General features: G+C 35.8%; 1 protein-coding gene across 1 annotated transcript; it reads right to left on the minus strand.

Moving 5' to 3' along the window:
- Window positions 1-430: 430 nt before the first annotated feature.
- Window positions 431-27,643, minus strand: MOV10L1 (Mov10 like RISC complex RNA helicase 1). The gene is made up of 25 exons (XM_057378251.1): window positions 27,444-27,643; window positions 25,459-25,471; window positions 24,337-24,478; window positions 23,836-23,948; window positions 22,870-23,060; window positions 20,712-20,852; window positions 19,564-19,805; window positions 19,228-19,423; window positions 16,840-17,034; window positions 15,745-15,859; window positions 14,153-14,330; window positions 13,480-13,550; window positions 13,023-13,114; window positions 12,215-12,273; window positions 11,545-11,655; window positions 9,189-9,367; window positions 8,546-8,692; window positions 7,742-7,863; window positions 6,840-6,939; window positions 6,265-6,429; window positions 4,715-4,888; window positions 3,814-3,963; window positions 2,092-2,199; window positions 1,267-1,404; window positions 431-526 (listed from the first exon to the last, which is right to left on the minus strand). Exons 1-25 carry the CDS (start codon window positions 27,590-27,592, stop codon window positions 431-433), a joined length of 3,387 nt encoding a protein of 1,128 aa, XP_057234234.1. The 5' UTR covers window positions 27,593-27,643.
- Window positions 27,644-27,871: the final 228 nt, after the last annotated feature.

The raw sequence follows: 27,871 nt of genomic DNA on the forward strand, positions 1-27,871 counted from the left end.
TAGTATAATCTAGTATATAACACCCATTTAACATTGCATTTATTACGATTATGTTATCAGAACRGACAAACTTAAATTTCAGGTAGTTTGTTTTTAACTACAGTGAAATCACCTTAAACATTTCTGCCGTACACTTCGCCACCTTATGATCATCAAGTATGCCATCATCATTTGGGGATACACAAGATACCAAAGTCAACAACAGCTCTTAATTAGTAATTAATGCTCAGACCCTCTTATGGAAGAAGAGTGGGAGAAAATAGGGCTACATTACATGTCATTATGTTTACATAATGTTTACTTAGGAATGCAAAATCCRACCCACTATGATATCACAGGTTATTGTACTGATCAATCTTTCAAATGACACTAGCTCTAAAAATACTGTAAACTGATTGATATCTAGCAAGATTAAGTGAAGACCAGACACTTACTTCTGCAGGCATTCCAGTTCTGAGGGCAGGTCACAACCTATATAAACCCTGTTTGTTAAACTGTATTCTAACAGGGCACAAAAGCAGGGATCCTACAAGAGAAGATGATTATGTAATTATAATCATAGTGCTCTGCGAAGTAAGTTTTCAAACAAATTAACATGGCACAGGAATACAAGAGATTTAATAGGACTGCTTCCAGAAACAGAATTCTACAAATGGTGCAAACATGGTGTAACGTGTCAGAAAGATACCTGAAGCTGCTCAAAATTCCCTATATTACATGTAGGTGTAGGGAACTAAATTTTTATTCAGACCACTTCTAGAATACCATTTTCCTTTTTGTTCGTGAAGTCAGACATAAAATGAGATATTAAGACAAGCTCAGCTTACTCCCATGAAAGGACCATGCATGACCTCCTCCCTGGCATTTGTTGAATGAGTTGGTAAAATTCACTTCTCCCACTGTCCATTAAAAAAGTCAAGCAACTAGATTTTGTGAAGAATCTGATTGTGTGAGGTTATTYGGAACATGCTCACTGGACTTGTGTGCTGCTGGAGAACTTTAGAGGAGATCAGAGCCTTCATGCTGGAGACAAGAGGGAGCTAGGAGTATGTATGCAYAGAGTACCATTTCCTTTGAGCTTGGAAATTACTGTGTGTGCCTGAACTGCTCATTTGTATGGGAACCCATGGAGTTCAGATACTCCCAAATACAGACCAAGGACAACATACAAATTCTTAACATATTCTGATGCACCCTAAATCGTAAAATCATTCAATTGCTGTGGCAAATAAGACATGCAATTCAAATATATAAACCAAAACTTACTTTCACAAGAACGTGAGGATTTCCCACGACAATCAGCAAAGCTTTTGCTCTAGTAATTGCTACATTAAATCTCTTTGGGTTACAGAGAAAGCCCAAACAGTATTTTTCATCATCAATTAAAACCTTCTGAGATCGCACCTAAAATTAATTATAGATAGTTTTAGAAATAAAATAATGAGAATACAACATACTGCAGTGTAACTTTACCAGAGTATTTCCTTACTGCAACAATCCACTAAGTTAAATGACAATTCACAATGTGTCTTTTCTGCATGCCTTCTGGAGTAGTCTCATCAGTGTGCTTTGACTTAGCTTTTCAATCCAGCATTGGATTTCTCTTAAAGGAGTTCTAGTATGGGCTGTGCTTTTATTTATAAGAGCTCATTATTTAGGTCATTAAAATTTTCTATTTTCAAAGGTAGGTTCAAATATAGATGAAATAGAGGTGAAAAACTAATGAGTCATAGTTGCTTGGCTGTTTTTGATAGCTATGACATAATGTGGAACAGCAAAAGTAAGCCCAGTACCACCAGGAAAAAAAAAAAAACAAGCAAGAAAACCCCACTGACTCTTCCTCCAAGGTACAAATGTGAGTACTACTAGTATGATTTAAACAGAAAGCAACATATTTTTAATAATCTAGATTTYAAAGAGAAGAATAGCTCCACATGCATGCACTTAATAAGCTCTGCTTTCAAACACTGTGACAGACTGTTAATAACAATATGGCTTCAAGAATGTTTTTAAAGGCCTATATCAAAAAGGAAACAGAGAGAATTAGACATAYGTAAAAATTCTCTATATGACCACAGTAAATATACATACTGTTGATAAGATGATAACCATGTATTCCTGCCCTTGAAACTCTTCTACTGTGCCGACCTTTATGTCTCCTAAATCAATACTTCTGAGAAGAAATTTAATTTTTTCCACCTACCAAAAAAAAAAAAAAAGAAAGAAAATGTGTCTGAGGGAATTTAGTTTTACATTTGAGAGTGGATTGTTTTAAAACCACATATCATCACATATACATGTATGAGCTTTAACCTGGAAAGGTCGAAAGGAATGACTACACCAAGCTTAGCCATCATCCACTAATAAGACTTTAAAATAAAACAGTAACTTTTTCWACAAGAAAGTATCACATTAATACACAACTTAGAAGGTGAAGGAGTACTCTCTACCTTAATTTGAACAGAAGGYGAGATACTTTTAATAGTCCAGAAATTTAAGAGAATAACTTAGATCCTTAAATACTCTTTTTCCGATGTGCATCATATCCAAAGCCATGCACATCACAGATGTGGCAGAGCAAGCAGCTTCCCTTAGCCCTTCAAATAACAGGTGTATCATACAGAGTAAAACCAGAGGTGAGATGATCTTAAGTACTCTCCCAAAAGAGTRAGAGAACAAGGAGTCTCAGGCAGTGGGATCCTGGTACATGTAGGATTGGTGTACTGCCACATGCTAAAACCTGTTCAGACGTTATAACTGAAGTGCTTCAGAAGGATTAAGAAGAAATCATGCCTGACTAAGCTGAACATCATGGTCAAAGACTACTTTCTAATCACTGTTCCTGCATTACAAAGACTTTCTTAATGTGGACATTACTATCATATACCTTGTATCATAGGCAAATGAAGGACACAATCCCCTTAAATCACGTGAAATCATCATTTAGGGAGYGCGAGAGATTCAGCAGTACAAACACATATTTGAAAAAACAAATAGTAACTGTAAACACAGGCAGGTGCATACACCTGTGATGGGTACCATCAAAGCTTTAATTTGCAAGTGAGATTTCTTCACAAGGGCTTGGTCTTTTTCACACACCTCAGTGTTTCCCCCAAGCCACGTATGCAAGGTTATGAATACTGAGATGTGAACACCAAGAAGAATTATGTGCACTGTCCAAAATCTCTGCAACTGAAGGGGGATTATGGTTATTTTTTTAAATTAAAGCAAACATCACATACTTAACACATCTGGATATAAATACATTCAAAAATAAAGCACAGCATTTGAAGTTAATGTTCAGCATTCTCTAGAGGTTTAAATAGCAGACCAAATTTGACTAGGGGACAGCTAGGAAGTCATAATGATTGTTTCCTCTAGTCTTCTCAAGGCCACAAGAACATGCCATGTAACCTACTTCACAATAATTCCCTTTTGTTCCAATCTTCAGTGCAGAGTGACAGAATCAGATTGCTGGTCCAGCTGTTGAACAACAAATTCTCGACTTTCACTCTTCACTTCAGAAAACTGAAAAATCTGCTTCTGTTTCTAAATCWGTCTCCTTACTTGCCTGATTTTTAAAACTAAAAAACTCGTCGAATGCCATTATTGCTATTTTTCTCTAGGTTAAGATTTCAACAGCAGCATCATTAATGATTGATAAAACACTGTGTAACATGACACATAATAGTGTGTCAAAAATTTTGACATATGCCCCCCTGCTTGAACAAACCACAGCCACCATATAAATACATGAGATAAAATACAGCAACTTTGAAACTCTAAAGATATCAGAACTGTTAAACATTATACCTGTTTACGATATGGTGCAATCACTCCAATATCTGTCACTGATACTGCAGAGTTTTCACTTTTGGCCAGCTGGCAACAGTATTGCATTACTTGAACTGCTTCAGTTGGATTAAACCATGAAGGACTGCGGCCTTCACGTGTTTCATTGCCCTGTATTAGGGGAAAGGAAATGCACTGATGGAGAACAAGTGGCAAAATGACTGCATATTAATAAATAGATTATTCTTCTACCTCTTGGATGCAAAAAAAGTGATGGACAACTAWATATAATGTCTCTTGCTCTCCATACACCTTTTCTAATGAACWAGTATCATCTCACACTTAATATTTTTTTATACATTTAAAAACATAATTGGTATGATAACAGTATTTTCAGTGTGCAACAAAGGGGTTAAATCTCAACTCAGAATAACATGTATTAACAAACTGGTATCTTGCTTTTGTGCAAGGTGGAAGAGTTCAAAACCAAGCCTCTCCAAGCAGCAGATATTGCCACTTCTTATTAACTTTTGGAAGACTAAAGAAAACTCTTTTTACCCCTGCCAAGTTTAGCCCTAATGATCCTTTAGATTTAGAGGCTTTTATTCATCTTAAGGCAGCAAACTCTCATCAAAAGCAATCTAAAGCAGCTGATGGTATCCTGGTCATCTGCCATGAATTTAAACTTGTATGAAAATGTCCCCATGATGCTCTTCAAGAGGCAGCTGCTTAAGTTCTTAGCAAACATTTGACTTCAGTAGCTGTTTCTAAAACCAAATGGTCAGGAAGTCCCATTACTTGGAAAAGACAGTTTAATCTTTTTTCATATCCTTTCTAGAATTTATTCTAAAGAAAACTTTTCTACAACAYCAGCAAACTGCTAGCAAGCCTACATTGTTCACTGTATGAACATTTTACATACCCTTATTCCATGAAAAATGAATGGAAATCCCTTCCTGGGCAATTTCCCCCAATTCAACAAAGAAGTTACTACTGAAGTATCTGCACAAACTTCTAGCTCCTTATGATAAAACAATTTAGAKGGCAAGGCAAGTAACGCAGAATGTGACCTGTAGTTCTTTGTGAGTTTTGTGATCTGCAAAGACAAAAYCCAAAATCCGTAAGCAAAACAGGTRACTCATCAGACTTCCCAGAACACAGCTCCCAGATACCTGACCATCCCCTAGCACATAGCATTTCTAAAGCTGCCAAAGAACTGCATTCAAGGCAAAAACTGCAGGTGTGATCTTCTGTAAGTAAAAAGTATATCAAAGCAGTTTCTTGAAGGACCATCTCCTTCCCCTCCAAAGGAGAAACAAAGAGAACTGAATGTATATGACAGATAAATCTGTCATTCTCCAGTTTCTTAGAACATTTGATCCATAGGCACATTCTTTTTTTTTTTTTTTTTAAGAGTCAGATTATTTCCACGGACTTTCCATGGATGTAAAGTGTTCTTTTGAAAGTCTTGATAGGCAAAAAGGGAGCATCAGAACAGCTGATAGAAGCTGGCCTTAAGACACCTGAAATGTATTTGTCTTTGAATGAAGGAGTAGTTTTAAAGAAGCATTCCAGACAGTAACAAACAGCTCCAAAAAAAGTCCTGTAAAAAGAGTAACAGGATATTCCATCTGGAATGCGTCCCTCAAGCCCCCARACTTCCTGCTCTTTTACTATGCCAATTCTCCTTAAGTGCTGTATTTAGAACACAACAAAGTTTGTGGTAACAGATTTTAGGAGGAAGTGTGACAGGTTTTTCAGCATCTGCCATCAGGTTTCCTCTCTTCTCTACTCCCATGGTTATCTAGTCATCTTTTGCTCTCAGTTTAATTCTTCAGAATATGTTATCAAGAGAATAGCAAGCATCTTWTGAAGCCTAACATCAGCCCTATTTTTCAGATCGAGACAGTAATTTAAAGCAGTTCAAACACCTGTACTTATTTAAAGACGATGCTACCTCTGCCACTTAACACAGACATTAGGTACTTCCCCATACAAGAGTCTGGRGAAGCTGTCCTTCAGAGAAAGAGATAATAAAGAAACAGGAATAGTTTCTGTCCTTCCCTTCCTGAAATACAATGTTTGCAAAATTAATCCTTAACGAGGAGACTCTGTTTGCCTTTTAATGTTAAAAGCAGAAATTGTACTTTTTCATCTGTAGAAAATTAGGTTATGAAATTATGGTAAAAGTGGACAATGAAGATGAAAGGGATTTCTAAGTTATTATTTACAACTGCATTTTGAGCACCGTATTTGACTTAAAAGAATAGACAATCCCTTCAAAGAAAAGTTTTAACATGCTGGAGGGCTGAACATCCTTACTCTTCAGACTATGAAAATGAATCAAGCTTTTCTAGAGAACTAATGCTCAAGCTAGACTTGTCAATATACATCAGGGAGCTAAGTGGTGGTAAGGAACCACACCTTCTTTTTTGACTGAGATGAAAAAGGTTAATAGAAAGTTTAACTCACCAACAAGGGATTATATGCTCCACAGGCACCAAAAGCATCCTCATCTCTCAGATATAGCTCTCTTGATGACAGTCTTTCTAGCAAGGACATACTTAATCCAAAATTCTGTGCAAGTTTAGATTTTATTGCTGGCCCCAACTGCTTTGGATCTCCAACCAGAATTATCTTTATATGAAATTAAAAAAAACCCCACCATATTAGATTAAAACAATTGTTATTGAAATTTCATATTTAATGACATACACATTTCAGAATTCAGAGATCATATCAAATATTCTGCTTTCCTTCAAACATTTGTTTGCAAAGGACAGAAGTATGTTGTGCTCTTAAACAGAATGCATATTTTATTTTGGTAACTTCCACACACTGAATCAATCTTACTAACATAGACTTGTTTTAGATGAAAAGAAATTTGTTTAAGTGCTGGGAATTGATATGCATGAATAAGATCTATTACAAATACTCATTACCAGAAAATGGATGCTTGCATTCTACATCATTCACAAAAATGAAAATAATAAACAAGCCTTTTCTCTTTCAGTAAATGGGATMTTAAGAGATGTTAAGAGAACTACCTGTCCATCAGCTTCTGAGATCAACCCAATAGGAATCAGACTCTCTGGTTCACTTGCTTGCCCTGCCTCATCCAGAATCACGTGAGTGAAGTGTCCAAGCCTATAATTAAATAACATTAACCTGAAACAGGGCTGTTTTCAGGTTAGTTCATTCTGCCACCCTGTGGTTGACCTCAGCAATTCTGTTAACATCCTTGTCAACTGTGCCAGGTAACCCCATAGACACAAAGCAAAGATGTACATTTCTAAAGGGAAATACAGAAAAAAGCAACCCCTTAACGTTAATTTTTCATCTTTGATTTCACTTATGTACTCTGATAATAACAATCTTTTATTAAAGCATTCTTTATATCAAGGTTAAGATACTTAGAAAAGCTTCCCTTATTCTCAATTTCCTTGAGCTATTGAATTAAAACAATGCWCTTGGTGTAGCAAAGACAATCCCTAAGCTTTCTTTCTGCCAAACAGGTTGAGATAGTAAGTCTTCAGAGTATACTTTTACAAATTTAAAATCCAACTCAGAGACGTCCTTAATAGCACTTGACATGATAGTTTACAATTAGTAAAGGTGACTTGATAAAAGCCAAACAATAAATTTTCAGTGTGACAATAATTTTGAGCCAAAGTGATTGTCAAGAGCAATATAATTTACACCGGTGGCAGAGGAGAAGTTATAGTTTCAAAAATCTTACACATGACTCGAGATAATTCTTAAATTCTTTCCATGGAGAAAGTTTCTGCTGTAATATTACTAAAACCAAGTGGCTTGCTGTCTGGCACAAACACAGGCACATGCAATAAACCATTAAAACAGCCCAAATTACAGTTCAGACAGTCTTTAAAAGCTCTGGGTTTTGTGTCATTCAGCCATTTCAGTGATATTACAATCTGTAATACTGTACCGAGTATCTGTTTGATACAACAATCCTGCACTGCTGCATGTTGTAATTACAATCCTGGACCACAATGCTTTCTGAATATCATCACCATCTTTGCAGTAAGGTTTCACCATGTCATCAATTTGCTGCAGAAAGGTAAAACAAAATGCCCGCCTAAAACACAACTTCTTAATTTGCATAGAGAAACTCTCTGAAAACTATTTTAAAAGATGAGCAAAACACATAGACTTAGACCCATYCATACATCAAAATTAATTAATTAGCCTAAGCAAAGTAGTACATATGCAAGACATCTGTGCTTTACTGTATGGATCAAAATGGAACACTTGGATATTTCATATACATATCTATATATACACACAMATACATATATGYGTATATAAACATATATACACACATACACTATAAATATATATGTAYATATGTAATGAATCCACAATATCTGTGTCATCTGCATAGAGATGACAATCCTACTTGCTGACTTTCCATGTAAGTCATCTTAACTTGAAGTGATAAAATGACAACAAAATCAAGTAAAATAAAAATTCCACACCAATATCTATTTCCTGCTTGTAGAGTCAAGCACTGCAAGAAAGAGATTAAGATTCTAAGCTCGTACAATCAAGTTAAGGATTATGATCAACATTTTCCAGTTAATCTTCTGGAAAAGCTGAATCAATGTAATACTTTGTATCCTACGCAAGCCTAAGCAGCTTAATAGCCACTGAGAGTTAAAATACTAATCAATATTTTAAGGTAAAAATATTAAAATGGAAATATTAAGTGGCAGGTATCAGTAATATTTACCTCTGCTGACCTGAAGGCAGCATTAACTCGGACCATCATTCCTGGTTTTAATAGATTGCTTTGATGCAGCCGCAAGCAAATCAGATCTGTTGCAGCATTTGAGGGTGCACATACCAAAATCCGACTGTCTGGGAGAGTAAAATGTATCTACATTAAAAAAGACAGATATAAAAAAAAAGGTTACTTAAGAAGCAGCAATAGCTCAAACATTCCCATTTTATTTCACTGAATACAGAACCCAGAAGAGCTGTGCACATACATGATACTCATTCTTCTGCAGTTCAGCAACATCCCTGTCAACAGTCATGACTAAGCACTCTCAAACTCAGGGTAACCACAACAGAATTAATTCATGGTTATCATATTAATATATACCTGTACTTCATGAAAACCTTAGGGACTACTGGAATCACAAGGTAGACACTTAAGTTTTAAAGACAAGAGGACTTCAAAATAAGCAATTCATAATTCTGTTAAATCCATATGACAATGGATTTTCCTCCTTCAAAAAGCTATAGAAAACGATTTAAAAAAGAGTATTTTGAAAACTCCTTGGGAAAAAATATGATGGTACTTACAGAAATACCATAAATGAACCAACATGAAAAAGACTAGAGATGACTGGGTTGTCATTCACCATTACCTGTAAAATAACTTCAATTACTGTTACTGTTTTTCCAGTTCCTGGTGGTCCAAAGAGAAGATAAGGTGTTGGGCGACATTCACCACTCAGTATTCTTTTCACTGCCAGTTTCTGTTGCACATTCAGCATAGGATTGAAAAATTCACCATCTCYCTGTTTAAGTGCCACAGTTTCACCAACTATAATCAAGACAAGCGCATCTCAGAACTTCACATGTATATTTTTAACATAWATAGATTAAAGCAATTCCAATCCACAATATGCTTCTGCAAACTTTTATTTTCTTTTTGTGGGAACAGCTAATGAATTTCCCAAAAATTCAGTTTTCACAGAATACCAAGTGGAAAAAACCCACTAATATTTCCAAAGGGTACTGGCTCTTTATTGAAAGCCAGAAAAAGACCATGATTACAACCAACAATCCATAAAGACTCTATTCAGTAATTTCAGCATCAAGCTCACCTAATTGTCCTAGAACAGTAAAACTAGAGAAACTTCCAGCAACCAGGACTTCGGGGATGGTACCAGTACTGCATGATCAGTACTATGTTACAACTATTGGAATTTTTTTCTTAAACCTGTCTGAATTAGTCTACCTTTAGCTTTCCACAGCAGAACCTTACTAACCCTTGGACAGAAGTGCATTCAATATTTCTTTGGTATCCTATTGATAAGAAATGACACTATCACCCTCTTAGGCATTTCAGTACACTGATATTTAAAGTCACACTTTCCAAAAAYGCATAGGAATAATCTGGGATATTTGAAAAAGTTTGGCATCTTAGCAAAGCTTTCCCAAAAATGAGAGACAGCAACCCAATAACAAACTGAAAAATCTGAATATGACCAAAAAGTTTTGAGTAAATGACTGAGAAATGACAATTTATTCATTACAAAATTTATCATCAGATGCTTGCTACCCCTTCCCCAAAAGTGTTCAAGGCCAGCCTGGATGGAWCTCTGAGCAACCTRGTCTAGTGGAATTTGTTCCTGACAGTGGCAGAGGGGCTGGAAATAGATGATATTTATGCTCCTTTCCAACCCAAACCATTCTAGGATTCTGTGAATTAGAGATCTTTAGGTAATGCACCAAAAGCCTCCATAGAAACCTCCTGCTAGTAGTTCTACAATTTGTCTTTAAAAGACAGAGCACAAGTACATCCTTAAAGCTATCTTACTCAGCCTTAATTTACTGATGTGATACTTTATATTCAAGCACACAAAACATATCCCCTCCCTTGATGTCATACCTTTTGTCTGTTTGCTCTGCTTTTTTTTGACCTGAAAACAACAAGTAAAGATAAATACATTTATAATCTTAAGAAGACAGGCAACTATCTTCTCTAATATTTTTGAAGTTGCTAAGCTTTATTTTTGTTCCCATTAAACAGAATATCTACTGTTAAAACAGGAAGGTTAAGAGTAGTGGAAGAAGGTGTCAGGAATTMATGTTAAATTTAAGATTTCTCATAGTTTGGCACTATTAACATTAAGCTTTTATGTCACAAATATTTTGCAGGCTAAGATGAGGATTTTGAAGCCATGAATAAATAACTTGTTTGCTTCCACAAAAGCAAACAGTCACATTCCACACCACTAAGATGCATGGATAAATGCTTCTTCTGTAGTGGAGACGTCCTTTCAGACTGCAGCATGGGAGAAAACTGCTTGTAGGGAATGTGGTGTTCTTTAAGGACAACATGCCTCAATTATCTTAATAATACTGACTTCAATCCAGATTGATTGAGTACTCCTTTTTGTACAGGACAAACTRCAGCTGAAAGTATTAGAGTGTTAGGAAAAAACCTTGAATGTAAAGGTGGTGAGGCAMAGGTTATGCAAATGCTGTGAAAACTCTAGACAGAAGAAATGCTGCCCACACGCCCTCAAGGTGACTTTATTTAGTGTTGGTAACAGTCCTGCTTCAAAAACTAGGCAGTCTCCTGAAGTCCTTTCTAAGAAAATTTTCAACATTTTATTAATGTAAGTAGCAGTTAAGAAGCCTGGGTAAACCTACTTTAGAACAGGATGACTACCTTCTACCATTAAATTATTTCTTTCCTGCCACAGTGACCAGACTTGAGTATCTACCCAACAGTAGCTATGAAAACTAGTCTAAGGCAAATCTGACAATTTCCATCACAATCACACTTTATTAATAAGTACTTTCCATTTTGTTAGCATTATAGTATCAGTGATCATAAAAACCCCCATCTCCAGGCAGSAAACAAAAACTTCTGTCATCAGAATGCAGCAGAATACACCTTTGATTCTTTATATGCAATTTTTTTTCTGGCAATAGGTGTAAGGTACGAATCTGTTAACAATATGAACATTTACAGAACTGATACCTTACTTTCCTGTTGTGAAGATTGTTTAAGACCATCATCAGCAGCACAATACTCTGTAGTATTCTGGGACTTGAAAGCTTGTGGTGATTGTAACACAAGCTTTTCTGGAAATAACACTGCAAATTTAGCAGAGAAAAAGAAAGTAGAGAAATTTGAAAGYCACATAAACAATTCGCATGTTTCACTGATTAATGCTAGTGTTGATACAACAGCTTACTCTGAGTTGCCAAAATTGGTTTATCAGAACTAATGTTGTAAAGACTTACATATGGAGTTCATATGTATCATTCAACTCAAGCACAGAACAGGAAATCATTGTTTTTTAATAAATTCTAAGGTAACACAAAACATGGCCATTTCACTGGTTACTATTACAGCAGTATGATTCCTACATTTCTTGCAGACTCAAACAGTCCACAAAAGTTTGCTTCCACTCCTCCTATCTGTGATGGCAATCAGATGAAATAATTTTGACAAAAACCTTTCTCTACATTCAGCATTGTTYTTTTATTCTTAAAAACAAAACCGAACTAAAAAAAACCGCAACAACACATGGAAAACTCCTCTAAGAACAAATGACAATGCATTCTCAGTACACCCTGATATGAAAGAATAAAACCCACAAGACTGCACAAAAACTCTTGGTAGACAGCTTAACAGTCAAATGAAATGTACCTTTTTCACCCAAGTAGAGAGCTTGCTGAATAGCCAACTGGCATCGCCTGCTAGGAATCCTGTAACCGAAATACATTCTAGATTAGAGTAAAAGCTTACATTTCCATATACTGTGACAGCACACACCTATGAAGTATCTGATACTTTTTACTATGCATACAAAAAAGGAGCTTTATATAAAAAAATTGTACTTTAAAAAAAAACATCTTTTGAGAAATATGCTGCAGAAGTATAAACAACTTTGATACAAATAATATTGATACACATATTCTCTAGCTTTCCAGTGATACAAAGATGGCCAGATGTTCAACRGTTTCTCAAGGAACTTCTCTGCAAGGCTGAATTTACAGAGAAAATGACATAACTCCAAACAGATAACATCTCATGAATAAAACAGMAGTGTAGAAGAATGTGTGATTATCACCAGCTAATTTTTTTCCTGCATAGTCTTGCAGGAAACTGTATTGCAGGAATACAATATTACTGTATTTTTTTCTTAAAAAAAACAAAAACAAAACTAATAAAAATAAAAATACCTCCAAACACCCATTCCCCCTCATTTCACTGACAWCAATGTGATTATCTAGAAATTATTAAGGTACCAAGTCTTTGTACACTTGTACAGTTGCAGTCTTAACAATGAATATGATGGCAAAAGTGTGTTGAGGGAAAGAAGTGGAAGAACTGGCATGATCTTAATTATGTCCTTCTCTGTATTCACCAAAATAAACAGCTGATGGTCATATTTTAAAAGGCACTTTACTCGTAGAATCATTAAATGCAGCTTTTTGGAAACTTGTAAAAACACCTGCAATGAACAAATTCCACATCCATGGGTTCCAAGTTGTAAGTCCGTTCAAAGTCCACATTAACCTTCAGAGTAACATCTTCATCATGTATCTGTTACAAAGATAAAAAGAAGTCAGGATACTGGTGAAGACTTAATACATTAAAGATAAAGAAGCACCTCTGAAAGCACCGAATCCCCCACCAACTCCAAACAGCACATCTAGATTTACCTACTATCAATTAGATTMTGTTAAAAGCGCTTTCAGACCAGGCAAAGATTATAATCTCAAAAGAATAGGGAAGCCAGAGTCTTCAAAAATACAATAAAAATACAAAATAACTATTTAAAATATAGATAAAATAAACTTAGCTTATCAGATGTCAGGTTAAACCAGTCTGTAATTCCATGAATTGCAAGYTTCCCTTATGAAGCCTGTTGACCCTGGCATTTTCGAGAGAAGATACAGTTCCCTTACCTCAGCAACATAGGCAATGTACTCTATTATATGCTCCGAGTAGACTTGACTTTTCAGTATCACCTTGTCACCTGATTGTAAACAAAGTTAAAAGGTAAAATACTGTTACAACAAAGAGTAACATATTCACTACAGCATATATTTTTTTCCCTTCTGTATTTTTAAACTAGGAATTTGCAAGAGACTAACTTTAGCAAAGTTGCGGTATACATCAGCTCTGAAATGCCATAGGTAGCTGTATATCACATTTTAAAAGGCATCTAATATTGATGCCATCAAACAACACTTCCTGAAAACACTAATTTTTATATTACTTGAAATTCTGAATTTAAATTTAGCTACTTGTCCAGCTTTTTTTCTACACTTACTGCCTTTTATGCCATTACCTCATTGCAGTTTATTTTTGCTGAAAGYTCCACTAGTTACCGTACAACAAAATCCTGAAGTATAGAAACATCTGTAAGAACTTAAGAACTGACACATGCAACTGTTCTGGATAGCAGCCACTTTAAGACTGAGACACACAGCATTTCCCCTGTCTAGTAGCCTAAATAAGTAATGCTGTGCTCAGATACGTGCAAGATTTGTTAAACAAATGAATAAACAATAGTTTGCATTGTCGTGAAAATATTGATCAACATGCCATTTGATTTTATTTCACATTCATATTTACCTGGAACCAAGCGAGGTCTGCCCTCTTCTACTCCTGGCACTTCCAGCACTAACAAGTTCCCATTCCTTTTTAAAGTAACCCCACTCATGTAGTAATCCTTTAAATCCATTTCTGCTTGGATCTCTTCAAGCCATAAAAGAGTAGAAAAGTTTGCTTTATAATTACTTAGATTAAGACGCTGGAAAACAAAACAGTATACATTATTGTTGTACACTAAGATATGGAACCCATTATTGATAACGTTATACAGAACACCTCTTCAGACTGAATGCACAGCAAATGGGTTGCCAATTAAGACACCTAAATACACACAACCATACAGTATAACATTTTAAACTCCCTCAAGAGCCAAAGCAAAATTAGTATAGTCCTTGAAGCTCAAATATAATAGCCACTTAACTAAAGAGTTAACCAAGTCTCTCCCTACTACAGTGTCAGTTTCAACATCTGAATTCAGGCACAGTCTACAAATTGAGTTCTATGCTCAGTCCATGTCCAGAAAGCATAAAATCTAAATACATGGACTGAGACAGTTGAAAAGAGAGAGTCATGTCAGTCTCGGCCCTGGATGATTATTATACCATTTATGGCAAGCTAAAACAACCTCAATTTTCTCCCGCAGAGCTTTATGAATCTCACTGCACAGGTATTCTCCAACAGTACCAAGTTCTATCTAAACTAAGATAGCACAGAACCATCTCATTCAAAGACAAATGAGCAGAACTTTCTGGTGCAGACCTGTAAGTCACCAGTACTAGCCAGAACTTAAGGTGTGGTTGAAAAAAGAGTAACCACTAATGGCAGGCCTCCAGTGTAAAATTATTTTAAACAGTACAGAGCTTTAYCTTTCTTCTGAGAGAGGATCACTAACCTATTAGCTTAAAGCTGTGACCTCAGGTTTTGTGTGAGCTATTCAGTCAGCAGACAACATAGCCTCTTACATTTCAAAAAACTCTCAGCCCCAGTTTATRAGTACTTAAAAATTTACTATGAAARAAAGATATTAAGTGAGTTGCAGCAGTGTTCTACCATAAACTGGGGCAAAGTTTTGGACAAAGAACCAGTGTAATATTCTTGTTCAGGCTTAATAGCTTTCTTGGGGGTGTTCTGTATGTATTCTGAAACTGCTATACTTGGGGGAAGAATTTGAACAAGCTATATTGAATTAAATCTGTAGMTGTTTAAGAAAACAATTTTGAACAACCAGAAGAGAATCGTCTGCTCTTCCAATAATTTAAGAGATTGTGCTTTTATTTCCTATGAAATAACACTTGTTCCAATACCTCAGAAATCCTTTCCAGTGATGCCCAAAAAGTGAGAAAATTTTGTTTAGCTTCTGTGGTGTCTCCCCCAATATACTTCTACTCTCTTTTCAGATTTTCACATTTATGCTTTTGTGGTCCTGTAAGCTTGGATTCTGTAACATACTGAAACGCATGGAACTTATGGGATCCACACTGAAGTCTAAATCTACCTGACAACAGTGTTATGCCATCTCTTACACTAAGGACTACACATTGTTGCTAAATTAAGGAAACTTGAACAAAAACACTATAGAAGAAAATGTATTTTATAAACATACACTTACATACCTCTGCTAGGAGGGGCTGAAAGGTCAGTATGTCTAACTGCTGTTCCACACATTTTCTTAACTCATCYGGTATAGTATAATGTGGGAGAAAGTTTGAACACCATCTTCTTTTACTACTAAAACAAAAACATATGACATATCACTTAGCTTTCTCAAGTAATGTTATGCGAAAAACAGCTAATTAACATGCCACATCACCAAGGCTATGCACCCATAAAATACACACACAAAGAACAGATTAATGACTCCTTCAAAGGGACAATTGAGAAGTTTGTTACACTGGGAAGAAAGGTAAGTGATATAGTGACCAGGACCTCGGGGAATGGCATGAAGCTGGGTCAGGAGAGGCAGAAGTTGGATATTAGGAACAGATTCTTCATCCAGAGTGTGGTTGGGCACTGAAACAGGCWCTCCAGGGAAGTGGTCATAGCCCCAACCCTAACAAGAGGTAGGAAGAATTTGGAAAAAGCATTCAGGCACATGGTGYGATTCATGATGTGGTTCTGTGCAGGGACAGGAGTTGGACTCAATGATCCTTACGGGTCCCTTTCAACTCCGGCTATTCTACAGTAAGGGTTCCACCTACAGATTATTTGAAAACACTGTGTTTCTGCCTTTTCAGCATAGGCATATCTTTGTAAATAAGCAAATACTGTAAGTATAATAGAAGCTTATTTGCAAAACACAAGYTTTGAATAAAAGATAAGAGACATTAGTCACATGCGGACATTAAAGTTGCGCAAAGAAATAAGAAGCTTATTATCTCAGAAACCTGTTTTCAGTTTCCCATCTTATTCTTAACAACACAGTTGTTGCTTGTAGATAAYTAAGCAACAGTGTTTTATCTTATTACCACATCACACATAAGAGATTCTCTTTGAAAAATCTAAAAAGGAATCAAGCAGTTAATTACTGAAACAGCCTCTTCTATAAGCAGTGTCCACAATCAWCTTGCTTATGACATACATATACATACATAAACATGAACAAATTCTTCCAGTTTCACATTTTCTTTGCCAGCATTACAGAAMAGATACAGCACTACCAAATAGAGCAGTGTTAGGTAAGCGTTATTTTACACTCTAAATGACAGTACCTTTTTTGTTTAGGGCCAGCCACTGTTGTCTTCCTTGGCTGAGAATCTGGAATAATTTTAGGCTTTCTTGGAGAAAAAGGTTGTACAGGTGCTATAAGCAATTCTTCTTCATTTGTTACAGTGGCTTCAATATAGCGGCCAACAGTAAAATCAGAAAAGCCAAGCAACAGGAGCTCTTTACTGTGTCCGTGAATCCTTTAAGTAAACAGAAGTTATCTTCTAAAAACCAGCATGTTCACACTTCATTTTCCTCAGCCACAAGACAGATTCTCATTTCAGTTACATAAGAGAATTGCTAATTTAGGGTAATTCCTCACACTTGCTCCCCACCTCGAGTTCAATCCAGTTATCATAAATAATTTAAAACCCCAACCAACAAACTCCAACCCAAAACCACAGTAAAAACCTCAACSCCAAATTTTCTTCAAAACCTTGGGTTAAGAGCAAAATCCCTCCACCCAATATACTAGAGTACAGAATTAATACTTCTGTCCCAAAGAACATCCTGGAATTACTGCTACYGAAAAAACATGAGCCAAACAGCTCCATCAGAGGAACCTGAAGCAAATCCCTTCAGGGTCTGCAGCAACAGCTTTGCAGCACCTTGCCTAAGGCTATTCAGAACAGAAGCCTAACTGCAAACACATGGAGAAAGTAGGAAAAATCCTTTAATTCTGAAAAACATACTTTATATGTTCAAGTGTTGCTTGGGGAAAAACAGGGAAAAACCAGGAGGGAAAGGTTTCTTCAGATTGGTTTCTAAGAAAAGCTCTACTACAGTGCCATTGTCTAACTACATGGTCCAACACTGCTACAACGCACCTGAAACAAATGCATCCCAGGATTCCAGCTCACCTTCCCTTTGGCAGAAGAACCACTTTTTTAAGTTTTGCCAACTAACACTACCTGCCCAGGTTAAAACTATGAACTGGCTTTCTCTGATACAAAAATCAAAACAGACACTGAAGTGTCCAAATTTATGGTCTAAATTTGCCTTCTCTATGGTGTTTTAAGTGGCCAGCAAACACTTGTTAACTTCATGCTGCAACCTCCCATGGACTTTAGTGTGAATTATTCTGTATTATGAGAAGATTCTAAGACTTTGTGGCTTTTACAGATTTACATTGAAATATAAATCGTTCGTTCTACATGTCTTATCTCCACAAAGGCAATAAATGAAATGAATGACAGAGCTCATGTAAAGCCACTTTCCACTCTTAAATAAAGTATAAAATATTTTGCACAGCAGAATGTTTTTTRTTTTTCAAGGGTTTTCTAAGACTTGCAAAACCACTTCCTCTGTGAATTACACCTTCAATGAAGAATGAAAAAACTTTCTCATTTCAGCACACATACCTTGAATTTCCTATCACAGAACAGGAAAGTTTAAGATCAGGGCATGTGGCAATAGAAGATACTAAAGAGTAAAAGAAACGTATCAGATACAACACAGCAATTTCAAGACATCTGCATTAGCTGTAGTGCTCACAGAGCAATGGATTTCCTACAAAGAATATATCCACCTGTAGGCATTATCTTTACCTCACTGGGTCATTTTAGGGATGGTATGTTCTCTGACTAATATCGCTTCATTAAGTACTACCATTTCTTCCAATTAAAATTCAGCATCAAGCACTAAAATGGTAACTACTTTCAAAGTAGTTGGGCAGCTTTTCTAACACAGGTTTACAAATAAATTGCTARTAAGTATTGGCTAATATTACACTATACCACGTGCTGGTTTTGACTGGGGCAGTTTTCTTCATAGTAGTTAGCATGGGGCTCTGGTTTGGATATGTGCTGAAAAATGTGTTTATAGCATAGGGATGTTTTGACTGTGCTGAAAAGGGCTTACACAGAGTCAAGGCCTTTTCCCCTTGTCATACTACCCCACCAGCAAGAAGGGTAGGGTTRCACAAGGAGTTGGAAGGGGACACAGTCCGAACAGCTGACCCCAGCTGACTCAAGAGGTCAGACCATGTGGCATCATGTTCAGCATATAAAGCTGGGGGAAGAGGAGAGGACATTCTGAGTGTTGGCATTTGTCATCCCAAGTCACCATCGTATGTGATGGAGATCTGCTGTCCTGGGGATGTCTGAACACCTGCCTCACCACGGGAAGTGGTGAACGAATTCCTTGTTTTACTTTGCTTGTGTTCGTGGCTTTTGCTTTTCCCAATCAACTATGAGTTTTGTCACTTTTACTCTTCCCATTGTCTCTGCTGTTCCACTASAATGAATGAGCCAGCGCCTGAATGGTCATTAGTTGCCAGCTGTGGATAAAGCACAACATTCCGAGAACTATGCCCAGAATAAGGGAAGTAAGAAGTCTATTTTCATTACTTGTTGCCATTATATTGATTAGAAATAAYGGAAATAAATACTTACACAGCTGTACATATGATCACTACAAAAATTTTTCCGCCTGGTGGTACCACAATTTCTGCAGTAATACTGCTGTGCTTAATTGGTTGCTCCACATGGCCATTTTCTTCACTCCCTCCATTCTGTAGTTTTTCATCCTTCACCAAGGAAATGTTTTCTTCTGTCCTTGACAAATTTGTGTCTTGAAAATACATTCCTTCTGTAAACATATGTAAACATATCATAATAAATTTTGTTATCACAATTTCTACTGCTAACATAGGCAACTCTTCTCCAATAAACCTACTGGTCTTCTGAGGAGCTTACATTCAGAACTCAAACGTTAACATTTCACTGTACCTGGAATGACTCCATTTTTCATAATGGATGTATGGTTCAATGACTCATGTGTTGTTCCTCCACTGTTGCTACATGAATTAACTGCAGCTTTTGAGAGGTTTTCTTGATTTATTGGAAAAGATGGCAGATATTCTTCTGGAGTGTTCTCACATTTTTGAGGAATCTCAACACTGAATTGCTTGTCTTTCACCCATCCAGCTAATCTGCAGCTGATTAAGGATTGTGGTACACTCCCTTTGTTCCTAGAAGTAGTTATGTAATTAGTTACCTAATTAAGTGCATTGAGAAGTTTAATTCTACCAATTGTCTGTAGCAGGTTAGTTCACCCTTATTTCGTAACTGCTATCAGAAAGAAATTGCACTGCTCCTTCTAACTCATGAGGACAAGAACCTCTGCTTTATGTTAATATTTCTAGGCCACATCAACTACCAGATAAAGCATAGAAAAATACAGTGTGTAATAAAAACCTATGGGAGCTTAAAAATATAGATATAAATATAGATATAGACAGAGCATACAAAAATACAGTGTGTAATAAAAACCTATGGGAGCTTAAAATTCACCACTGGGTAACTAACTCATAGGAAAGAACACAAAACAACAAATAATGGCTATTCAGGTCTTCATTTAAGCCTTTATGCCCAAATGTGAAAGAGAAAACGCACACACAGAAAGAAAGAAAAAAACATACAACCAAAAACCCCCCAAGGATACACCAACACAGTTCTTCAGTACCCAAGTCTATGAAAAAAAAACCCCACAAAAAATCTGGTCAGCTTTCAATACATGAGTATGAAACAGTCCTCTTGCTCTAAGATTTTGAAGATGGTAGAGTATCTGCAGTTTAAATTAAACACAAAAGTAAAATCTTTTACTTMAATCCTCATTCTAAAAAGGATTTTACTAGGATTGAAAACATATATAGAATTGGGGAGTCTCAAAGCACTATCTGTAAGATAAATGCTCAGTATCAAAAAGGCTATCCTACAGACATTAAACTGAGCATGAAAKTCTGTACAATTCCATAGTATCTGGAGGTTACTTGGAGATCACAAACCACAAGCTTCCACTAGAAGAGGCTTCTGTGTGTAAGACAGATTAACAGACTGCAGTGACTGAAACAAAGTCTTCAATCAGAAAGGCTTACTCTATCCAAATGATCATTCTTTTAGATTCCCCCTGCTTCAGAGTTCCAAAATTAGTCATTCTTGATACRTTCAACTCTCCTTTGTCTCTCATTAAGTCTTCATAAGGCTCATCCATATTAGCTCCATTAGAGTGAGATTGTCTGTAAAAATAATTTCAGGTGGCAGCTTTTAAACACTTATAGGCTCAACAAATACTTTTGATTCAGCACAAGTTAAAGAAACACTTTACCAAAGCATAGTCACAATACTTCGAAAGAAGCAGGTGAGAGTTCATTTTGTTCTAAGCCATTAATACTTCCAAGAGAATTTGATTAACTTCACTAATTTAAGCAGCAATAAGTCTTTTGTCAGCAGCACAACAAATCAGCATAAAACTTTGGATGCAAGACTAAAATGATTGAAAAGTTAACTAATCTGCTGAGGAGCTGAATCAAATGGTGAGTGTGAAGTCATTATGGCTCTCTCTGGGAGCTGAACAAAGACACAGCCAAGAGCAGCTCCATAGCAAGAGTCATGACTACCAGGGCAGCTAAGAGATGAAATGACTAGATTGGAAGTATTTCAACCTATCTTCTATCATCTGCTCACTGTTTCAATATGAAAGCAGCAAGCTGAAAACAAAGAACAGYAAAAACCCAAAAAGTACCCTTGAAGACTTCTATCACATATGACTGATGAAAAATGCCTATGAGACCAGGCACGTGCTCTTTCCTGTCTGAAACACTCAGCAAAGGTCTAATCCCTTGGTGTCTTCTACCTGTATAAATTTTTACATGGTTTCTGATCTGTAATTAAGAAACTCTTCATTTAGATAAAGTGTCATGGAAATAACTTAGAAACATTTTAACAATCTCACCAATACATACACACCATTATTACTCCTGAGTTATATGACATAACGAAGTAGAAAATGAGTGCAGCTGCTTTTCATTAGTTACATCAATTTACTAGCCAAACCCACTAGATGTCTCCCACTGCAGCTTAAGCTACAGTTTTTGATCTGGTAGGATGTACACTAAATTGGAGAAATCCACCCTAAGGTCTACTTTTGCAATCTGGCTTTAGTAATAATTTTTCTGTATAAAATCCATCATTAAAAATAGGTGCATCTGAAAAAAAAATGAGCAATTTGTACTGCTTTGCAAAATTATGTAAAAACTTCAAGTATCATTTAATTTATTATATCTTATCTCTAGAAAAAACCCAGCATATTCCATTCTTTATAGATCCTTTGAAGATATATATACTGCCTTTGGCTAAATTTTCTTGAGATCTCCCAAAGATTATGTTTGAAAGAGATCAGAATATCCTTTTGCTCTCCCCTTTGGACTTTCCAATTGATTGACAATTTATTTGCAGCCTGCAGAATTAGACTCTGTAATCCTGCCAAAACCTCAGCATGTCAAGAGATAGGTTTTACAGGTAATACATCTATTTATTTAGGTGGTAATTGTGTCTTTCACAAGACAGACACTTAACTCACAAGTCAAATTCCAGAGGTGCTGAGGTTTWTTACTGACTAGTTGCCCATTTTATATTTGTGTAGTTGATTATTTCACTAAGTTTTGCTTYTTCTCCATACTGAACATTATCTACTTTTTCCAACCTCTTTTGCAGTCTGTCCAGATCCTCCTTGCATCACATAAAACATCTAAAGTGCCTGCAGAACCTCGCAGTTCAATGCTTGCAAGCCCAATGAATCTCTATTATTTAGATAATAAACTTTTCCTTTTAGGACAGATATCTGAACAATCACTGTAACTTAAGTAAAATGGATYAAAGAAACATAAATTTTACATGAGTTTTGCTGAGAATTGTTTTCAAAGTGAAGTCCCTACTAGAGAAGCACAATTTAGAAGAAACCCATGAACCTGGCATTTTTCTAATATGCATGCAAAACTCCCTCCCTGCYTAGCAATATCCTTAAGCTAAGCTGCTGCTCTGTTTTGCTTCTCTAGTAAGCACTCATGTTCCCACCCTCTGGAAGGAGAAAAAMAACAAGAGCCAAATCATATAATGCTGGTTTTTCCAATGGTCTATTATGCCTTCTAGTCAACTATGGAAATATTCACAGCATTTTTTGCTTAACAGATGCAATGAAATGTAAACTGCATAATACACTATGTGTCTTTTATATAAAGCATGAAATAACATTACCCATCCTGGCTGACTGGCACCAAGCAGAGAGCTCTCCAAATGTAACAGGATTGACTGCTCTCCACCACAATTGTGTTCACTAGATCATGTCTACGAGGTGAATAACCATCAGGAAGTCTCAGTGAATCCAAGGTAAAAAATATACTGTCATCTACTGTCCCAGTTCTTCCACAGATGCTGGAAATGCGAACCTGTAACAGTTTGTATTCACTTTTACTTGATTTTATCTTAAGCTAACAGACATACTAACATTGCCTATTTTTTTCCACTGAAACAGCCTGTCTAGCATTAATAAAAATGCATTCTGAAATTTCAGTTATTCACAGGAGGTAAACACAGAGCTCTAACCCAGAAACACTGTGCTTGTCTTCAGATTTAGAAATGTAAATAACAACRGGTACCTCAGATAAGCATTAAGTTCTACTGAAGTGCATACTACCATATGCACASTTGACTTAAAGATGACACCTTTCCTGTGATGAATCAATTTATCTAATTTATACTTTCATACTAGGAGTAACAAGAACGTTTTTTCCTATSCTTGACATGCAAATATTCAACATATAGTTACGACAAAGACAATAAACCACAAACCTAGCATAGCATATGCATTACTAGAGTGAACAAATACTTTCATTAAATAAAAWAAAGAACMGYGGCTGTTTTTAAGMCAAAACACTTGAACAAATTAAATGYAATAAATTCTCCAGTCATTACAAATCCTCATTATAACCAMCAGTAAGCATTCAAATCAGAATTCATAACAGATAAGTTAMTCTTCCTGTTCAACCCAAAAATGTGCATTTTCAAAATGCCTTGCTATTTTAGAAACATCCTCTAAATTGATACATGCTATCTTTTAAAGATGTGTTATAGAAGATATACCAATAYTTGTAATTGAAACCAACTCAAAACCTCACTTCATCCAAGATTTCTCTTGCCAAAAACAATGTGCAGAACATTTACCTTGTTTACTTGTTTATACCTCAAAGGCCTTACAGCAACTGCTTCGCTCTTCCATGTTGCCGAGTTAATAAAATATTTTGCTTGCACCCAGTCACCTTCACAAGGTTTGAAATCTACACAAAACAGAACATTTCTCAAGGGTAATTACTATTGATAACATTTACATGACTCCCCTACAGAACTAGCCTATGTTAACTAAAATCCAGAACAATGCATTATTCAGACCCACTGAGTCCGAMGTTCTCTTTGCAGTCCTTCACCTTACATGTTATGACAAACCATATAAGAGATGCTAGAGGAAACACAAACTTGTTTACATGTAACTTATGCTCAAATGCAGGTCATGCTCAGTGAGAATGAATAGCAGATTTCTTCATCCATGTATGGCTGTTTTACTCTGTTTCACTGCATTCTATTAGAATTTATTTGGGATGACAACTGCAAGTTTATCAGAAGGTATCTCTAATGTACACACAAAAATATTAAAAAGTCCTTACACACCTTCCCAGACGTCTTGCATTGCAAAGTAAGTATTCTGATTAATATAGCCGCCATCCGCAGAGAGAGAGGTAATACTACCAATTAACGTTTTCCTATTTAGTTCAGARGCATCACAAGTAAGACTGGAGACTTCTTGCGTATTCTGGATGGTGTCTACCTATTAATAYAAAAGTAACCCCAACATTTAAACAGCTGATACTTGGAATTAAACATATATTCCTACAATAAATATACAGAATTTCAATTGCTAATGAAGGCAAAGCTTGTTAGAAAATTATTTACTCACTRTAGCTTTTACCTTTTGTACACAAAATCGGTGAGTAATAAACAGTAACTTTTCTTTTAAAGAGTGCTATATGCTGCAGTGTTGACAACTACTATAATTACATGCTGATTTTTCAAATMTTTCTCACACATCCCTTGATTTAGGTCTACTTAAGAATTTTCTTCATATTGACAAGAGGACCACCCTCAGCAATGTGACCATACATAACTGGAACTAGAAAATTACTATTTCAGAAAGMAAAAAACATGTTTTCAAGATGGTATTTAAAAACACTGTATGTATATCAGACAGACCCTCTGCCATTTTTAATAATTTAAGAAAACCCCTACAGCTGCTTCTTACAGACTCTCCATATCACCACCTCACATGTAAGTTCAGTGAYGTCTGATCCAATCTGAAGTAACCTAACATACTAATTTTCACATTATTTTGTTGAACATAATGCTTAACCCTTTTTGATAATAATAAATAGCCTATGTATACCCACACTTCAGAGGTTTGCARACGCTACAATTGACTATATATAGCTATTTATTTTTTGTCAATACTGTTTAAAAATTTTTAAAAAAATCTATGTTTTGCTCTAGTCTGACAGACATCTTCACATTCACCAAGAAGATCTGAGAAGCCTTCTCTATTCATTCTTAGAACATGAATAAGCAAACTGTTCCTCAGAAGACTAGTAAATATATATTTCATGTAAATTACACATGGAGTTATACTTCAAAGTAATTTGAAAACAACTTAAAACTCCCAACATACGTTTTCTTTTCATTCTTTTCTCAATTTTTCTCTACCAATAAAACAGTGAAGTTCTTCCTCATACTAAGAAAAACCTTCCTATTGTCTCTGGTAGCAGCCTGATTCTAAAGCCTGCTACAGAATCTATACTCATTTCATTATAGAGTTTCATTAGGACTTGACCTCAAATAAATTGAAATCCAGACAAAATTTTGAGCCAGCTTCTTTCCAAAACACATGGCCAGTAGCTCCAAACATCAGCTGAAACAGTACTCTGAGAAGAGAGCTACCCAAGGCTGACCACACTCTTTCTTAAAGCAAATAACATGAACACTGACACCACTGAATTTTAAACTGCGCCTCCCAGATTCTCCTGAAAACTGCATGTTGGCAGTGTCCAGGCTGCAGAGCTTGTACTCCTGCCTGCAATTAGAAGAGTACCTTTTAGATCACTTAAAGCCCAAAGTTAAGTGGTAATGTATCAGTTACTTGGAAGGAGACAGTACTGGTATCCAAGCATCATTTTGTATAGTATTTAATAATTATGTTTGTCAGAAACAATTATGTTTGTCTCATCTGACTAGGAGTTTAAAAAGGAACTTAGCTTTTCACCATCCAAGATAACTACAATTCAAATATTGTTGTTCTTATCAGATGTTCAGAGTATCTCAAGTTTGTGCCACTTACGGAAAGTAACACAACACATCATAAAGSACAGAATAGTTTAGATTTATGTTCTTAGAACAGACTTTGGAGAAAGGAGCTTTTTCTGCTTGCTTATTGAATCAAGACTGCCCTTGGACTTTGACTTTCTAAGGAGTACAGTTAGCTTTTGACATAAACTCATCTCTAAGCTTTTCACCCAGCCACAAACTACATTGCCAACAGTTTGAGATGCCTGCAGGATTACAGCTCACAAAAGGAATAAGATAAATCACCACATTATTTAAAAAAAAAAGTACTTTTGAAAATGCCATTATCTAGAACATACTTCAAAACATGCCACAACTGCTAAAATATTTTAGTTACTTTGTACATCCATATGCAGTTTCTCAGTTACCAGGTTTATGTATTTTGGAGCAATGGCAATATTTCAACAGTATGGTGAAAGCTGTCAGTCAGATGAAAAAAAAGGAAGGAGAAGTAAGATTTAAATTAATCCATTTTCTGACTGTGTGTGAGTACTGTTTTACCAAACAGCACTGAAATTACTTTCTTGCATAAAAACTAAACATTGTTTGTTCAACAAGTAATTTAAATTTAAAAAAGGGAAATGAAAGGAAATGAGGAGACGTATGGTTATCTTACAAGACAGTAGTGTTTTAATAGCACTAGAGCCAGTAATACTTTAGAAATAAGACTTCCCCTCCACTTTCTTTCTATGTTTAATTTTGGATCACAATATAAAACTATTTCCTCACCAAGTCTTTCTTTGATTTTATTTAACCAATGAAGCAACATTTGGTTTCAACATGAAATGGATTTGCTAAGAAAAACTCCCCTCAAAATTTGTGACAAGGCATAATCCACCTTGAAATAAGTTTACAAATGAAGTATTAAGCAAGAAAGGGAGCAAAACCTCCATCTTCATAACTGTAAGCAAGAAAGGGAGCAAAACCTCCATCTTCATAACTGTCTATAACATTAAGTTATAACCAATTTTTACAATCAGAAGTTTTGAAATTTCTATTCTTATTCACAAGAACATAATTTACTTCTGTGCAAAAAGAGCAAACATTTTGCACATCAAACTACTTTGGTTTTTTCTATTTATACAACAGTAACAAAACTGACTGTGAAACTCAGAAAAGTTATACAGATTTGGAGTATGACTAAAATTCTRATGCAATTATCTCACCTAATAGCTTCATATTCACTATATCTACACCTATATTCAAAGAATCAGTATTAAACATAATTTGAAAGGAGATGGAATAAAATAATAAAACAACGCACAAAACCCAACTTATCGCCACTAGGTGAAAGACTTGCAATTTCTGCTGTTTTGTAGAATTTGTGAGGCTAAAACTACAGCAACTTCCGAAACAAAGCCTCAAGGTACTCATGGAGAAAGTGAGACTTCCATTTATCTTCACCTCTTACCCTGACAGCCTTCAGGCCACCCGATGTTTTATCCTCTTCCACAGTGGCAGTAACTTCTTGTCCAATAGCCAGCAACATGTTTTTTGTAACAACATCCTTTGAGAAGACTATCATGTCATCTATCATCCCATAATCATGGCAAAGTCTTGTCACTACTCCTTGTACCCTTTTCAGTTCCTTATCACCTGCATCAAAAGGAAAAGTGTTGACAAACTCAAATCACTCATTTACAGAACTCTGAAAAATTAGTTGTGAATGCTACTAAAAGGAGCCTCTGTTCTTTTAAAAAATCAACCGAAAATAGCAACAGCTGCCAACTAATTATTGTCACAATCTTTAGGTTTTGTGGCATTTATGGTTTTGAGCAGTTAATAAAACTAGTTAAATACAATCTRCATTTAAAAA

The sequence above is a fragment of the Malurus melanocephalus genome, unplaced genomic scaffold (assembly GCF_030028575.1).
Source record: "Malurus melanocephalus ecotype Western Australia unplaced genomic scaffold, MMel_1.1 scaffold_11, whole genome shotgun sequence".
NCBI classification, from domain to species: Eukaryota; Metazoa; Chordata; class Aves; order Passeriformes; family Maluridae; genus Malurus; species Malurus melanocephalus.